Below are 17,286 nucleotides of genomic sequence, written 5' to 3'. Positions count from 1 at the left end.
CACAGTAAGATTGTAGCTTCTAGGAATAGAACTCAATTTTCTTGGATCAGAGACACAGGCTGATTCACAACACTACATCTACCTTATACACACCTGTCAAGGTTCCTTCTCCACTCTAAACTCTAGGGTACAATGTGGGGACCTGCATGAAAGACCCCCTAAGCTTATTCTTACCAGTTTAGGTTAAAAGCTGCCACCACCAGAGTGTTACACAAAGAACAGGGGAAGTGCCCACTTGGAAATGTCTCACACCCCCTTTCCTGGGGAAGGCTTGATAAAAATCCTCACCAATTTGCATAGGTGAACACAGAGCCAAACCCTTGGATCTTAAGAACAATGAAAAAACAATCGGGTTCTTAAAAGAGTTTTAATTAAACAAAAAGTAAAAGAATCATCTCTGTAAAATCAGGATGGTAAATACCTTACAGGGTAATCTGATTCAAAACATAGAGAATCCCTCTAGGCAAAACCTTAAGTTACAAAAAGACACAAAAACAGGAGTATACATCCCATTCAGTACAGCTTATTTTATCAGCCGTTTAAACAAAACAATCTAACGCATATCTAACTAGATTGCTTACTAACTCTTTACAGGAGTTCTGACCTGCATTCCTGCTCTGGTCCCGGCAAAAGCATCACACAGACAGAGAACCCTTTGCGCCCCCCACCCCCCCCAACTTTGAAAGTATCTTGTCTCCTCATTGGTCATTTTGGTCAGGTGCCAGCGAGGTTGTTAGCTTCTTAACCCTTTTTCAGGTGAAAGGGTTTTTTCTCTGGCCAGGAGGGATTTAAAGGTGTTTACCCTTCCCTTTATATTTATGACAACACCAAAGTACATTCTCTTGGTAAGAATTTCAGTTCTGACCTTTAACATAAAAAAACCAAAACCTTCAACTGAGAAGGCTCTCGCCAAAAGGTGTGTATGAAGAATGTCCAAGATTGACATTACACAAACAAGGGAAATAACTAGGCAGCATAGTTGTCTTAATGCACACATGCAACTCCTGCTGGTATTAAGGGAGTTTCACACACACATCATAGGAATGTACTCAGGTGAAATATCAGATACCTTGGTGTCAAAGGATGCACTAAAACTAAGGTTGAGTCCTAGTCTAGGGTGAAGCTCATCTAATGATCTTTCTAAACTCTTAAGACATTCCTTCAAAAAAAGTATAAATCTTTACTAAAGGGCTCCAGAAAAATTAAAGTGGAGTAATGTTATGATTTCAGAATTGCCCTTTAAATATAGTGCTAGACATAGGAGCTGCATAGATGCTCAGGCAAAGCCATCTTTTTGAATTTTAAATTGGGTCTTTAATATCTTGCTACATTTGAATCTTATTGACACTGTCCATTTAAAATGCGTAATCTCTTCCTCTCCTTGGCTTGCCTTTGAGGGTCAGCTGCTCTTTGCATCAGCTGGCTTTTATTACAATCTGATATATACTTGTATATTTGTTGATCCTTTCTTAGATCGTCAGTGGCATAGTTCATCATAGCCAGACTCCTAAACTACTTAAACGCTTGTTTCTGTTCTCTTATGCAACAGCTGCGCCAACCAATGCAGGTAAACTTAGTTCTTTATTTTTTTTAGTTTGTTGTAACTACCACATGCTGTCATTCCTGCTTCCCAGACTATACCTGCGTGTGATTTTTAGTGCCCAGAAGTGTGCTAGACCTATGACAATATCCCTACATTTGGCAGAGTTATAAGCCTCTGAACATTTTCATTTGTACATGCTAAGCAGAAAGCTCTAAAATCTCCAAACGTGCCAGCTGCATGCTCCTAGCCCCCAATGGGCTTTTGGTGTCGTTTTTTTGTATGTAATATAAAACTTAAATACAATTTTTAGCCCAGAGAAGGTGGTCTTCATATGCCCACTTAATGAGCCAAAATTTTTGGTTATTTTGACAATAACCAAAAATTCATGGCTCATGACCTGTCCATGACTTTTACTAAAAATACCAGTGACTAAATTGTAGCCTTATTTATGATCAATTTGTGCAGACATTTGGCATATACAATTTTTTTTTCCCCCAATTCCAACAAAATACTGCTGTTGATTTTTCCCTTTCGTACTTCTTTCTATTTTAGCTAAAATACTGTCAGAAGGGTGAATGTAACTTCCTGCTCTCACTTTTTGGACTGAGTGAAACTGTTCTTGCATCTTTCAAAAGAGATTTTGCATATAAACACACCCACCCTTATTCCAGGATTGGATTTTCCCCCCAGTCATCTAGGAAAGATGCACTGATCAGCCTAGCATGGATGGTAACTTAAATTTTACTAATCCAGCAGGTTTATCAGTGAAACGCATCCTGCAAAATAATTTAAAAGTTCCAATTTAGCCATATCTGGTTAAGTCACACAAAGTGGCTTGTTTATTTTGAACAAGCAAAGCAGTTGTAGATAACGTCAATTTCTTAAATTGCCAGTTTTAATAGAAACCTAGCTGATGTAATAGTGCTGTTCTAATAATGTTCCTGCTGATTCTTCATTCCTTGTGCACCCAAAACATCTATTTATTTTATCAAGAGGCGTTTTGATGCACCATGATGTTGGCTCAGGCATTTAGCTTGAAATTGAATTTTTTTTTTTTTCAATATTCCAGTAGGGTCTGAAGATCCCAGCTAGCATTGAGGTCACAGTGTTCTTGGCACTGAACACTAGTGACAGGCCCTGTCCTTAAGCATTTGATCCAAATAGACTAGACAAAGTGGGAGAAGGGGATGCAACATATAAGCAGAGTAAACAGTGTTGGTTGCACGTGTTGCAGAGCACATGGTAGGTCTTGGCTGTAGACTGCTAACTAGCCTTTAAGCATATGGGAGCACTATTAAAAAAATATATGTATAGATCTTCGTGTTCATCCAGGACTGAATTAATACCCCTAAAGCCCCTGCTGCAGCCCAGTGCCAGAATGGCTTTATGTTAATTAAAAGGCAAGTTGAGTATAGCATTAATAGCCTTGATGCCATAATTGTGATCATTTACTTTTAAATTAGGAAAAAGACTAGTATACAGGTGCCCCACAAAATTTAATAGCCCTGGGCCCACAGGAAAATTAATCCAGCCCTGTGTGCATCATCACTTTAGGAACACTTGTCTTGGTTTAAGCAGCATTTGACTGAGGACCAAGTAGTAAAGATCAGACAGAAGCATAGAATGTTCTGTACAAAGGCACATTAACTTGGTGTGTTCAAAGCATTCATATATTAGGGGTTCTGTATATGCACTGGGTTTAAAGTGGTTGCTTTACAATGAAAAATGCCTTTGTGATAGCAAAGTAATTACAACTATCTCTGTAAACCTAAAAAGAAAAGGAGTACTTCTAGCACCTTAGAGACTAACCAATTTATTTGAGCATAAGCTTTCGTGAGTTACAGCTCACTTCATCGGATGCATAAAAGCAGAAAATGCAGTGAGGCTGTTTTTTACACAGTGTATGTATATACAGACATACACAGCGAATACAGACTAACACGGCTGCTACTCTGAAATCTGTAAACCTAATATCTAACTGGATTTCTGTTGACAGACACACAAAACCAAACTGTGATGTTTGATGCTATTAAGGATTGGCGTGAGGAGTTGGAACGGACCAAAGGGAACATGAAATATAAAGTACTGAGTGCCAACGAAGCCTACAAAGTCTCTGAAAAGTAAGCTTGAACTCAAGTGTAAGAGTGTGTGTGTGTGGCAAATTCAATATTGAAGTCACTGTTCATGTTTCAAAACATGATGACTGATGAACACCAGTGGTAAATCTTTACGTCCCATGTTGAATCCATCTTCCAACTTATTTCTCTAAGGCCTCAAGCATCCTAAGAAACACTTAGGCCTGGTGTATGCTTAAAAATTTTTGCTGGCATAGCTATGTTGTTCAGGGGTGTGATTCCCCTCCCACCACTAATATAACTAGGTCAGGTATAGTCTAGTTTAGACACTGTTATTTCAGTAAAAAGGTCCTTTGCCAGTTTAGTTTACTCTATTCGGGGAACTGATTTAGGCTGCTACGTTGGCCCGCTTTCCCCCCCCCCCCCGAAACCCCAGCCAAACAAAAAACCACACCCACAGATCCTCTTTTGCTGATACACAACTCTCCCCACTGGAGGGAGTTGTGTGAGTTTCTATCTGTCAGCAAACCCTTTCAAGTTTAGACAAGACCTTATTTTCAAGTGGAAATCCTTTAGTTTTTAAGATTCAGCAGCATTAAGGTTTTCATTAAACTTTTGACTGCAGATATGTACCAACTCTCAAAACAATGGAATGCGAGTTCTCAAGATACTACTAAAGCTATCTGGATAGCATATTGCAAGTACTTAGCCTTCAGTATCAAATGTCTTTAAAATTTGTACATTTTATTGTGCGCCTTCCAGAACATAGCTGCTGATTGATGTAGGAAATTGGGAATTACTAATTTATTCAGATTTTCTGATTTTTGTGGCTAGTACTTCCAGCATCATACAAGGGGCATTAAATCTGCTGTGGAATTCTTTGCTGTAGGAAATGTTTCTCTTTTCTTTAGATTGCCATTGTATTTTGTTGTTCCCATGTCCCTCTCTGAAGAGAGGATCTTGCAGTACCAAGGAAGAGGCATTCCTGTGAGTATACATGTGATGCTGAATGTGAACAAATGTAGATGAGAAAATTTTAACTTGTACTTCAGACAGACTAGTCTATAAATAAATTATTCATTATTTAAGTACATTAGTCTTAATGTAGTTCATATTGCACTATTGAAGTCATTTCTGTAACAGCAGACTCACCTGTAAAAGTGGAAGCAGCAGCTGAAAATAGAGGTTATACATAAAGCTTCCCCTTTCCCCTAAAGAACATATAGAGCAACAGTTTTTACTTTACCTCTCATTACATATCTGAATAAGGCTATGAACAGATGTGAGAGTATTAATGGACCCCACACGTGCTCATGGCATTTGCTGACTAGTCTGTCTTCCTTGAGATTTTGAGGTTCTCCAGAGGCACTTGTTTCTTGGCATCTGCAGGACTCTGCTTGGTGCTGGGTTGCTGTGCTTATGACAGTACTTCAGCAGTGAGTGTTAAGGCACTGAATGTGTGGTCACATCATAAGAACAGATAAGGTATGGTGGAGATGAGAGAGCAAGGCAACTTTTTTATATAGAGACTGCTGATCATCTTAGGTCAGTGATCCCCAAACTTTTTAGGATCTTCTCTCCCGCCCACCCCGCCGGGGTCCAAGGCTGGGGGTGGTCTGGGGTGGGGCCACGGCCAGGGGCTGAGGCTGGGGGCGTGGGCAGGAACAGAGCTGCAGCTGGGCTGTGGTGGGGGCTGGCAGCCAGGTGCAGCTCTGCTCCCGGCTCTGCCCCTAGCCTCGGTCCTGGGCCAAGAATGGGTTCAGGCCTGGGGCCAGGATCTGGGGATGCAGTTGCGGGTGGGACCTGAGCAGAGCTGGGAGTGGGGAGGGGCTGGGTGCTGCTCTCTCCTGCCCCCCTGTTGGGATTGGCCCCAGCCCTGTCATACCCCCTGAACATTCCTCTGTTTGGAGACCTCTGTCTTAGGTGCTGAGCTAAGCTTAGGTGAGCCATTGACTTCACCTATGAAAAGCAAGTCCTTTCACACGTTTAGTTTCTAAACTAGACACTTCCTGGAGGAAAACATTCGCTGCCTTTATTACCCTCATTAAACCGAATTCAGTGCTCTGATCCTCAAATATGCCACAGGACAGAGTACAGCAAATGGCATTGTTATACAGTAGCCTGCTGTTACCATGATGGCTTCTTCTAGTGAAAGCAAGAAGTTTTTGAAGCCCATAAGTTAATTTCCGGTTACAAACACCAAGTGAAAAACTACATTTAAAAATCACTTCTGTGACCGAATTAGTTCTGGTTAAGATGGCGATGACAGGGTAATGTGGCAGACTTGTAGTTTTCTTGATGCAAGCAATCAGTCCCCTTCCTGTTAAAGTACAGCTCTTAATCTTTTTGTAAAATGGTACCATTGGACTTAATTACTTCCAGTTCAAATTTTAGTTTACAAATAAAGCTGTATTCCAAATTGCCAGTGCTACATATTCTCTCTTGGATGTGGAAGCCAAGCTGGGGCTTTTCTTCTTTCACACTAGCAGATACTCTAGACCAAATTATGACTTGGTTACACTTGTGCAATTGTTGGCATCTAATGGTGTTGCATAGGAGTAACTGAGTCATAATTTGGCCATCATATTTCTGTTGATGTATGAAAAGGAAATAGACTTTGAAAGCCCAGTTGTTTAAGGTGACCAGTTTAGGAGCCACTGATAGGATATGCCTCCATGTTAGCACTCCAAAAGTGTGGACCATTGGAGGGACAAAGGAACAAGTTTTCATAAAGTGAACTTTTCTGCAATTTCTACTTTTTTTTCTTTTCTTTTCGAGTGTAGATTCATTCTTCTTTATGGCTTGTTGTTTGTTCTACTGTCAGTCTTGCTTGAAGAAAATCTCAGATTGCAGTTTAAACCTGTGCATCAAAATCTATGTCTTCCAATGAGACATGGTGTAATACTGCCCTGTAAAATAGAACTATTTGTGAGCTAGTTTTAGGAAGATGCATACCATAGGAGTTTCTCAGCTCCTATTTTAGTTGTACAGCTACTATCTGTTGGACAAGACAAAGCAGTCTAAAGATTTATCTATGCAAGAAAACTGAATGGAATAGCTATTGCCAATTCTAGTCAATGTATGCAAGCCCAGAGGAAGAGCAAAGTCTCAACCATAACTGATAAACATATTACACCTACATTGTCCATTGCCTGTACCTAAAAAGAAAAGGAGTACTTGTGGCACCTTAGAGACTAACCAATTTATTTGAGCATGAGCTTTCGTGAGCTACAGCTCACTTCATCGGATGCATACCGTGGAAACTGCAGCAGACTTTATATACACACAGAGAACATGAAACAATACCTCCTCCCACCCCACTGTCCTGCTGGTAAATTGGTTAGTCTCTAAGGTGCCACAAGTACTCCTTTTCTTTTTGCGAATACAGACTAACACGGCTGTTACTCTGAAACCTGCCTGTACCTAATGATTAAACTTCTTGAGGGTAATACTATAGAATGTCATGTTTGGAGCATTTGCCGTTTGTTCTAAAGTACAAGATAGCTGCTGAATGATTCATTGGATGCCCCAAACTATTCGTGATAAAGCAGCAGGAAGGGGTTTCTTATAGTCTAATGTTCACTCAAATAGAAACCTGTAGCTGTCATATATACATGAGACTTAACTAACCAGGTAAATGTGTTTTTCTGTAGATTTGGTGTTGGTCTTGCCATAATGGTGCTTCTCTTCTCAAAATGTCTGCTTTTCCCAAAGAACAAGAGGACAACACTTCACAAATGCACAAAATTTTCTTGGATGGGTCAGTAATAGCTCTTCTGTCCATGACCTTTATAAAAAGTGCTTCTTTTGTCTTCTGTATTCTATGTCTGTGAGCCTACATAGCAACAAGAGACTATTGCTTTTGATAAAGTTTTGTTTTCTATCCAGGGTATTTAAAAGCAATTTCTTATTAGGGGTTTAACTTTAAGCGCACATTGTAATAGTGGTATCATTGGTCAAGTAACTTTTTTTGCGGGGGGGGGGGGGAGGTGTGATCTCACAACTATGTATGTACTCACTAGAATAAATCTCTACAGAAACTGTTTGGGGATAGGTGGGGAGAGATTTCCTCTGTTAGCTTTTTTTTTTTTTTTTTTTTTTTTTGGTAACTGCAGGCTTTAGCTGCAGTTAGCAGCAAAGCCTGTCATTTCTACAGATTCTCTTAGTCTAGTTGCATCCTTTGCAGGCAAATGAACTTCAAACACCTCTCCTTTTAAAAGCTCAACTTAAACCTGTTTTAGGCCTCCAGAGTTATATAATCTTAAAAACCTTGCTTCTCCAGCATTGATTTAGGCTGTAGAGGAGATGTAGCTGCTTCCCTTAAAGTAGTTACCAATTTCTAATCCAAATGAGCTGCAGCACCAACAGAGGCAGTTGAATTCTTTCAACATTTGATGTTGAGGTGAACTGGCAGCCCCAAACCAACTCCCAATTCATCTAAAATAGGACTAAAGGTTGTTAAACTAAGGAAGAAGTGGAAAGTGAGTTTTAAATTGCCATCCTCCATGAGCCCAGCTGCCCTTTCAGGAGTAGTTTCTTGGCTCTATGAACAGTTACCACCCTGTGCATTATAAAGGAGAAGACTGAGCCACAAGCAGCTGCTGAATGATAGCTTATTTGGGTGAAGAAGATGAAGATAAACAAAATTTTTAGGGGGGCTAAAATAATTAACTTAATATGCTTTAAACAGTAGAGAAGGTTTCTAACCCTTCCCCTATATTTTCTTATGCTTCCAAATTTCATAATGGAAGGATATGTTGAATAAACTTTCAGAATTGTTTGAAAAACACTTTTTTGCAAAAGGTAAAGAACCATATGCAAATAGCAGATAGCCACAACAAGATGTGATTTGCTGTCTTGGGCCGTTGTCTTCAACTACCTGAGAACTCTGCCTTGTCTGTACTAGGAAGTGCCTAGTGGCTAACTACTACCACTATCAAGTTTTTAAACATGATTGTCATTGTATAGCTGAAGGTAAAATCATGCTTAACGTTGTGGTTTTTTCCTAGTATATAACTGGTCTACACTTAATTTTACTGGCATAGTTGTGTTGGTAAGTGGTGTGACTTTTTTTGTTGACAGTTATGCTGGTAAAAGCCTTTGTATAGATGCAGTTATAAAGGTAAAGAAGTGCCTTATACTGGTATAACTATTTTAGATTCCTGAACAAAAATAAGTTTATCATGGTTACAGGGCTACTTGTACTTCTGTCTCCTTTTCTGGTCTCAGTGCAGTTCCTCAGGTGTTAAGCATTATGCTCTTACCTTTTGTGGGGAGTGTGGCGCTGGCAGCTAGCTAGCTTAGGGCATGACCTCAAAGAGGTGTTAATTCACTGTATTTGGGCAACAAAGGAATGTTAAATAGCACAGACAAGCCCATTCACTTGTGTTGATAAAAATCAAGAATAGATGTTAATTGTATTTACCTTCACCCTAAAAAGAAAAGGAGTACTTGTGGCACCTTAGAGACTAACCAATTGATTTGAGCATAAGCTTTTGAGAGCTACAGCTCACTTCATTGGATGCATACTGTGGAAATTTCCACAGTATACATCCGATGAAGTGAGCTGTAGCCCACGAAAACTTATGCTCAAATAAATTGGTTAGTCTCTAAGGTGCACAAGTACTCTTCTTTTTGCGAATACAGACTAACATGGCTGTTACTCTGAAACCTACCTTCACCCTGTTAGACATATACCAGGGGAACCAAAATAACCTGTAGTTGGTAAATCCTTTTAATGTCTTTATATTACCTTATCATTCCTTTATATTATGCAACTATACCCAATTGTCATTAGATCAAAAGGCATGTATTTCACATTTAGATGTGAGTTTGTTTAATGAAGAATTGTTTGGCTATCACATTGTGTTTACAAGACAGAAGCCTTAGGGGTGAAGCATTAGATCTTCAGAGCTATTAGGACTTTATACAGACTTGGGTATCTATTCTTCTATTGGAGGAACACCACATGCTGTGCTAAAATTACTTGCCTGGCTATTTCCAGTTATAAATTCTGGATCTTGGGCATGATCTGGGCATCTCAAATCCACTGAATACTATATTGGGGGAGGTTGAGCCATTGGACTGAGATCTCGCCCTCCCCCCCCACCCAAAAAAACGCCCAAAAAAACAAACAAACAAAAAAATTTTAGGACACCCTGAAAGATTCATGGAAGAACTCTAAGAGACTTAGGGAGGATTAGCAGACATTATACATCTGCTAACAACTAGACTCATATTTTGATTCAACCGTAATGTATTTAATCTGCCTTTAATCCTTTTAATAACTCATTTCTTTTTTCTTAATGAATCTTCAGTTAGTTTACGAAGGATTGGCTAACACAGTATTGTTTTTGGTGAGATCCTGAAGTATCCAGTAACCTGTGGTGAGTGGCCAACCCCTTGGGGTTGGAAGAACCTATTGTTGGTGTGTTTTGGTTTTAGTAACCTTACACCATAAAGTCCAGTATGCCTGGGTTGTAAATAGGGGCTGGAGTGCCAAGGGGATTTCTGTATTCCAGGAGTACTCTTTATTACTGGCTTGGTGAATCTAATGATAGAATAGACCACCAGTTTAGGGGCATCTGCCCTATTTTCTGACAGTCTGTCTTGAGTTCAGGCATTCTTAGCTGTGAGTCACTCCAGACACAGTGACAGGTGGAATCTTGTGATTCTCCCACTCTTAGGGTTTGGCTACACTTGCAAGTTAGAGTGCATTAAAGCAGCTCCAGGCACCCTAACTCATGACCGGTCCACACTGGCAAGACACTTAGAGCACCTGGACTCTGCAGCTGGAGCACTCCTGGTAATCCACCTCCACGAGAAGCATAATGCTTGCTGCACCTCGGCCGAAAGGCCCCTGCGTTGGTGTGAATGAAGTGTGGCGTTACTGCACTGCGATCAGCCTCTGGAAACATCCCATAATGGCCACTCTTGTCATTGTTTTGAACTTGGCTGTAGGAATGCGGATATGCCCTTTCAAAGCTCCATTTCTGACAGCTGGCATGCTTATCTGCTTCGGGACAAAGCAACCATTAGTGTGGAATGTTGCTGCTGTCTAAACTTACAAGACAGCATGGTGATATGCTCTCAGCCCCCCAAAACCCACTCTCTCTCCCCCCACATACACACAACACATTCCCTGTCACACACCATCCCACTCAAAAAGCATGTTGCAGCCACTTGCACGCTGGGATAGCTATCACAATGCACTGCTCTCTGTGACGTTGCAAGAGTTGCTAATGTGGCCATGCCAGTGCACTTGAATCTGACAGTATGGACACACTGCAGCGCTTTCCCTACTGCGCTCTCCAAGGGCTGGTGTAACTCACAGCGCTCTACATCTGCAAGTGTAGCCATGCCATTAGGCCGGCTCCCCAAACTACAGCATCTCTATGGCAACTATGATTATTTAGGTCTAACTGGCTTCAGTGTCTGCAAGTCCTCCCTTCGGGAGCTGTGACAGTGGTGAATACAATGATCCAAAACAGCTTTCTTAAAACCAGAGAAAAGGGTTTTTAACACAACAGTCATTCATGACTATCTTGCCTTTCTCACTCATTCAGGGAGTGTCTCTGTTGAAAACCAGCCAAAGTTCTTTGTTCTCTCTTGTGTCTCTTTAGCCAGTTGGCTCTGCATTGTCTCTTATTACTTGAAATGTTTGTTAGATGTGACTGTTGGTATCACCCCCTCTTCCCTGGTACATATCCGGACAGACCTGCTAGTGTATGTATTTAATGTATGCTTACAGTATTCATAAATTATTACAGATTAGCTGACAGTATAAGGACTTATACCATATAGTTGCATCCACACCAGGACAATTTTGCTGGGTTAGGATTGCTAGCGTATGTAAAGCAGCAGAACTTTTGTCGTATGGACAAACCCATAGCAAGGTTGTTGCTGTGTATTCTAAAATAGTCCACTAATGCACACCTTCTTTTTGTGGCTAACTGCTCTGCTTTTGCTATACGTATAGTGTATATGGGGTGGGACATGAACCTTGCTACCTTCAGTGACAACTACCAGTGTTTCAGTTTCTCTAAACTGAAAGGTTTTATCTCTTTGATTATTCAGAGTTTATAAAACAATTAACAAACCTCCTTATGAAGTCTTGAAAACTGATGACCTTTCAAGCAGCCTTCCATCTCTTCAAGACATTCAAGCTGCATACACTAGATTTAAACAGCTGTTTCTGATAGGTAAGTTAAAATTAGAGTTAAATGAGGTGGGAAGAACCAAGAAGTGATACAAGTTCCTTTAGAGACTTGCTAATTTTGCATCCAGATACTCAATTACATCTCTAACAGATCTTGAATACAGTTCTTGATGTAAGAAATTGGTGGTCTGTTTCTTCTGATTGTAGGGTGAAAGGAGCCCTTTCTGAATAGTTATCTGATGATTGTTTCTGCAGCTCAAGTGAGATCTGTGCATATTTGATTGATGTATTAAACTGGAAGCCTGCTGTTGTCAACATTGTTAGCCCACACTAACAAGTCACTGTATCCATTAGAAAATGAGTTACAAAAACTTAGAACACACAGCAATTGGAAACCAACTTAAGTCTCATTAAAATCTAATGGTTAAAATAGAACACTGTTAAGCAGAAGTCTCAGACCTCCCATACCTATTTAAAATGAGGTTATATCAATGTTTTTAACCCTAAAATACTTGCAAATAGGCATTGGTAGTATTTGGAGGTATTTCAGAATTTTAGAGAACACCAGTATAATTGGGGTGATGACACTACATTCTCTACAAATGCAATTAAGTTTGACTTCATCCTGATTAACAATATATATTGCAAACATAATGACTAAATGAACTTTCACCATTTTTGGTGTACCTTTTTAAATTCTGAAGTGCTGTTTGAGGCATGTCTTCACTGCCTGGTTAACTGGATTTATCTACACTCCAGTTAACTACTTTTGTGTTAACCTAGCTCAGGTGAGAGACGTGACACTGCAAAATAACAAGAGTGATTTTATGAGCAGCTGACAAGTTGTTCTGTAGCCTATACCTCCTGACACTCCAATTCAGGGGTTTCGTATGTGGACAGGACTAAAGATAGAGACAACATTTGTGTTAACTGCAGAGAAAACAGTTTTTAAAACAGGCTAGAGAAGAGCTGTTAAATTGTATAGTCACTCTGCTGCAATTTAGGGGAAGGATTAAATCATTAATTTAAATCACTTGTTTTTGAACAAAACCCATTGATTTAGATCAGATTGTGAATTTGTAGAACTGATTTGAATTTTTTTTGCTCTTACAATTTTAGGTTAACATTTATAAGCTAAATTTTTCAAATGCCACTGATAGGGTCTCATTTGAATTTTATAAGACAGCCGCAGGCAGAAACAAAATATTGAAACTTAGGCCCTGATCCTCTGAGCATTTCAGCAGATATGTAACTTTACTTGTGAGGTAGTGTCATTGAAGCCAGTGGGACAACTTGGGCTTTGGTTAAGCATGCGCGTAAATGTTTTCAGAATGAGGTTCTAAAACTGTATTTTTATTAAAACTGGTGTAAAATCTTTATCACTTCAAAACAAAATTACTTTAACAATAAAAAAGAATTAGACTTTCAATCCGTTGACTAAGCTACTGTGAACTTTTATACGTATAGGCCAAAATTTGACTCCTATGGGTGGGATTTTCAAAAGCACTCGGTGTGTCTTTACTGTGGGGTTATCCTGGACTCTTACTCAGATGTTGCCCCTTACAGCCCTCCTGTCCACACACAAAAACCTCTCACAGGGTTAAATTTTTAACTCAGATTAACTGGCCTGACTGGGCATGTGGATTAGAGACCTGGTTCGGCTTTCACTCAGGCTGGTAACCTGCCCGTTTTATAGTGAGGACAGGACACAAGCTAAATTACTTCAATGCTGATAGTCCTCTAGTAGTACCTTCTCACAGTTCTCCACATGTGCCGAGGACAGATAAATTGTCCTGCAATTTGCTGGGAAAGAATCCTACTACAACACAAAGAACCTAGGGATATGCCCCAGAAATCCATGGGGCTTACAGCAGTGGACACAGGAATGCGGGTAGGGCTTTGCAGGGTAGCTGCCTGTACATAGGCTAGGTTAACCTGGGTGCAGCTCATGTGGGCTAACTGCAATGAAGACATAACCCTAAGTGATAAGAGCACAAGTCCTACTGACTTAAAGCTGCAAACCCTGATGGCATATAACCATTTCAGTTTTCTTGACTTAAGGAAGTTCAGTATATCTGGTGGTGGTGGTGGTGGTGGTTGCAAATATAACATGGGCTATTTACTTATCAGCTGTTGGTGGTGATATCAGAATAAAGATATTAGTGAGACCTTAAACTTTTTTTTTTTTCCAATTTAGATGAGCATTTTAAATGTGAAAACTTCTTAGTAGGAAAAATCTGTAACCCTTTCTGCATCAAAAGCATGTCCTTGTGAGTTGGTTCTGCAGCTCCTCCAGTAGTCCCACTGCCCCTTCTTTCTAGTAGGCCCTCTAGTTTACCCACTGACTTCAGCTAGCTAGTGTGTAGCTACTAAACGTGTGACGGTCAGCTATCTCACACGATCAGCCTGCCTCCTGGCAGTTTTTTCCCTTTGCAGCTGCTATTAGGTACCTAATCCAACTGCCTTCTGTTGCTTAGAAATGTCCTCTCCTCCACAAAAAGAAAAGGAGTACTTTTGGCACCTTAGAGACTAACCAATTTATTTGAGCATAAGTTTTTGTGGGCTAAAACCCACTTCATCGGATGCATGCAGTGGAAAATACAGTGGGGAGACTGGGGGGGAGGGATAGCTCGGTGGTTTGAGCGTTGGCCTGCTAAACCCAGGGTTGTGAGTTCAGTCCTTGAGGGGGCCATTTAGGGATCTGGGGCAAAAATTGGGGATTGGTCCTGCTTTGAGCAGGGGGTTGGACTAGATGACCTCCTGAGGTCCCTTCCAACCCTGATATTCTATGATTCTATGAGATTTTATATACACAGAGAACATGAAACAATGGGTATTACCATACACACTGTAACCAGAGTGATCGATTAAGGTGAACAGTTATCAGCAGGAGAAAAAAACCTAGTGATGATCAGGATAGCCCATTTCCAACAGTTGACAGTTTTTTGTACATGGATATTAAACCGTGTATTAAAACTAATCTAGATTGTTTTAAATATATAGTTGAATCAGTTAAGACTCTTATAATTCAGCTTCAAACTAAAAAACCTAGATCTGAAAATACTCTTCCACTTAATTATTTTAAGATAATGACAGTCATACAAGCAAAGTATTTCTTTTAAAGGAGTCTGAAAGAAAATTTAGAAAAATGTGATGTCTGCCTTTTTCTCCTCTGACATATAAAAGCTTGGATTTTTAAAAAAAATCTTCCCCTTCTTTTAGAAGCATCAGGAATATAAATAGGCTTGGCAGAATTCTATTTTTTTCTAATATTGATGACTTGTTTCATTTAAGATTTTTTTTCTATTTTATGTACTTCTATTTTTACAGTTGTGCAGGCTAAGATTGGGGTTAGGGCAGTGCTGACAGTGGGGCTGATGGGGCTCCCTGTATGGCCAATGGGCCTAAGACACTGGGGTGCAAGGAGTAGGGGAGGCTGCGGTCATTCTTCCCCCGGCGGGCAGAGACCCACCATCCAGGACTGTAAGGTGGGGGACGAGCCCCCAGCTGCAGGGAAGGCCACCCTGCTGCTGAACAGTTCCTGCCTGGGGATGGCTCCCATATTGCTGGAAGGTGAGCAAGGGAGTCAGGGTTGTGATAGCAGAGCTGCAGAGGGCTCCCTGCACATCTGTAGGGACAGTGACACCCGATCTCTGCAGACTCGCTGACTGTTCCACTAAATGTTTTTTGTCAATTTCAGTGTCCGCTAGAATTAATATTTACCAACAGTTACTGATTTTAAAATCAAATCCTGCCAATCCTAAATATGTCATAAAGTATTTGATTTGTTTTACTTTTTTGAAGTATCAACTCTGTTGAGCTTCCATACATTGTAAATGAAGAGGCAAGTCTGCTGACTCAAGATATCTTCCTTCTAAGCATGCTCGGAGTTGTATGTAGTCTGTGTGAAGCACTCACAAGATGTTGAGGAGGACCATAAAAGTATCTAGACAGGTTAAAGTGTTAAGTTCTTTAGTCTGTCTGAAAAATCTCTTTTCCCCCATAATTGCTGCACTTGGGGATGTCAAAATTCCACAACCTCCCCAGTTGTTCAGAGTTTAAGGCTAGATAAGACATGAATATATATGATGTAAAACTCTATTTTGTGGAGAAAAAAACTTAGTTCTTCGAGTGATTGTTCATTGTTTCATGTCAAGCAGGTGTGTGCACACCAGCCAGAAGATTTTTCCCCTAGCAATGTCCGTAGGGTCTGCCTGGGCACCTCCTGGAGTGACGTCTTCATGGCGCCCAGTATAGGGGCCTGCCAACCCCCCACCCCTCAGTTCCTTCTTACTGCCATGACAGCTAGCTGGAACTTTGCTCGCTCTTACAGCAAGCGCCTTAGCAGTGTCTTTTTGTCCTAGTGTACATAGTTCAATAGTTGTTCTCTACAGTTAGTTTTTTTAATATAGTTAGTAGTGGATTGTTAGTTTGTTTCCCCTTCGGGGGTATGCCTGGTCTCTGGGGTTTAAACTCTGCAAGTCCTGTGGAAAATTTATGCCCAAGAGTGATCTTCACTCTTCTTGCTTGTGGTGCCTTGGTGAGACTCACCAAAAGGACAAGTGCTGCATTTGCAAGGGTTTCTGCCCAAGAACCCTTAAGGACCGAGATCAGAGGCTAAAACTCCCGCTCATGCAGGTGGCATTGAGACCACAGTCTGACCCAGCACCGAGCACATCCTCTTCGGTTTGCACTGTTTCGGCGCCTGTGGTGTGCAAAATGGGCCTGGCTAAAGACTCTAAAGCCCACTGGCACTGCCCTGGCTCGGGCCCTAGGGCGTCGGCCTGAGTTCGGCACTGCTCTCCATTTCCGGTGCCGGTAAAGAAGAGGCCGCTGAGGGACCGATCACCCCCCTCGAAACCTAAAGGGCTGGCGGTGTCCACGAGTGTCTCGGGACAGACCGCCTCTGCCTTGCTTCCGCCCAGGATTTCGTCAACTCATGACTCAGCCGGGGTCCAGTCATGTCCCCAGACCATCTGGTGGACATACAGCCACCATCAACACCAGAGGCATTCGAGACAGCAACGAACCTGACGCGCCTCCCAGTGCTGTCCTCCCCCCAAAAGAGGGACAATTTGCCAGCCCCCTGTTTCACTCCAGGGGTAAGCAAACCATGATGGCCTGTCGGTCTCCATCTCCGGCACCACCCACACAGGCACAGGAAGTGCACCGCTCCCCCGGAGTCGAGTCTTTGTTCATTGGCGACCCAGGGGACTGCTCCTCCATGGTCTTCTTACTCAGAAACTTCGGAGTCGGAGGTGGATTCAACTCGATCCAGCAGATCACGGAGCAGGAGGTCCAGGTCCTGGCCGAATCATCATCCGTACCCGGCACCGTGGCTGCAACAGTGGCAACCACGTGCACAGTGGCCCTTCTGGACACCCTGGACGTACCATCAGAGCCAGGGTCAAGCCCAATGCCCACACTCCAGAACTGCATCGGTGCCTTCGGTGTTGTTCGTGCCAGAGTCACCGCTGCTGACGGTGCCGCCCTCAGAGGGAGTGGCCCTG

General features: G+C 41.5%; 1 protein-coding gene across 1 annotated transcript in view; it reads left to right on the top strand.

The window, feature by feature from the left end:
• MTMR12 (myotubularin related protein 12) overlaps positions 1-17,286 on the top strand; it is a 63,094-nt gene that overhangs the window by 30,744 nt on the left and 15,064 nt on the right. The window contains exons 6-10 of the mRNA XM_077816720.1: positions 1,474-1,567; positions 3,540-3,663; positions 4,530-4,605; positions 7,272-7,378; positions 11,695-11,819. Of these exons, the coding sequence (XP_077672846.1) occupies positions 1,474-1,567; positions 3,540-3,663; positions 4,530-4,605; positions 7,272-7,378; positions 11,695-11,819 (526 nt within the window). The remainder of the gene's footprint in view (positions 1-1,473; positions 1,568-3,539; positions 3,664-4,529; positions 4,606-7,271; positions 7,379-11,694; positions 11,820-17,286) is intronic.

Source organism: Eretmochelys imbricata, chromosome 5, assembly GCF_965152235.1.
Source record: "Eretmochelys imbricata isolate rEreImb1 chromosome 5, rEreImb1.hap1, whole genome shotgun sequence".
Classification (NCBI taxonomy): domain Eukaryota; kingdom Metazoa; phylum Chordata; order Testudines; family Cheloniidae; genus Eretmochelys; species Eretmochelys imbricata.
This window is presented reverse-complemented; position numbering and strand designations above follow the sequence as displayed.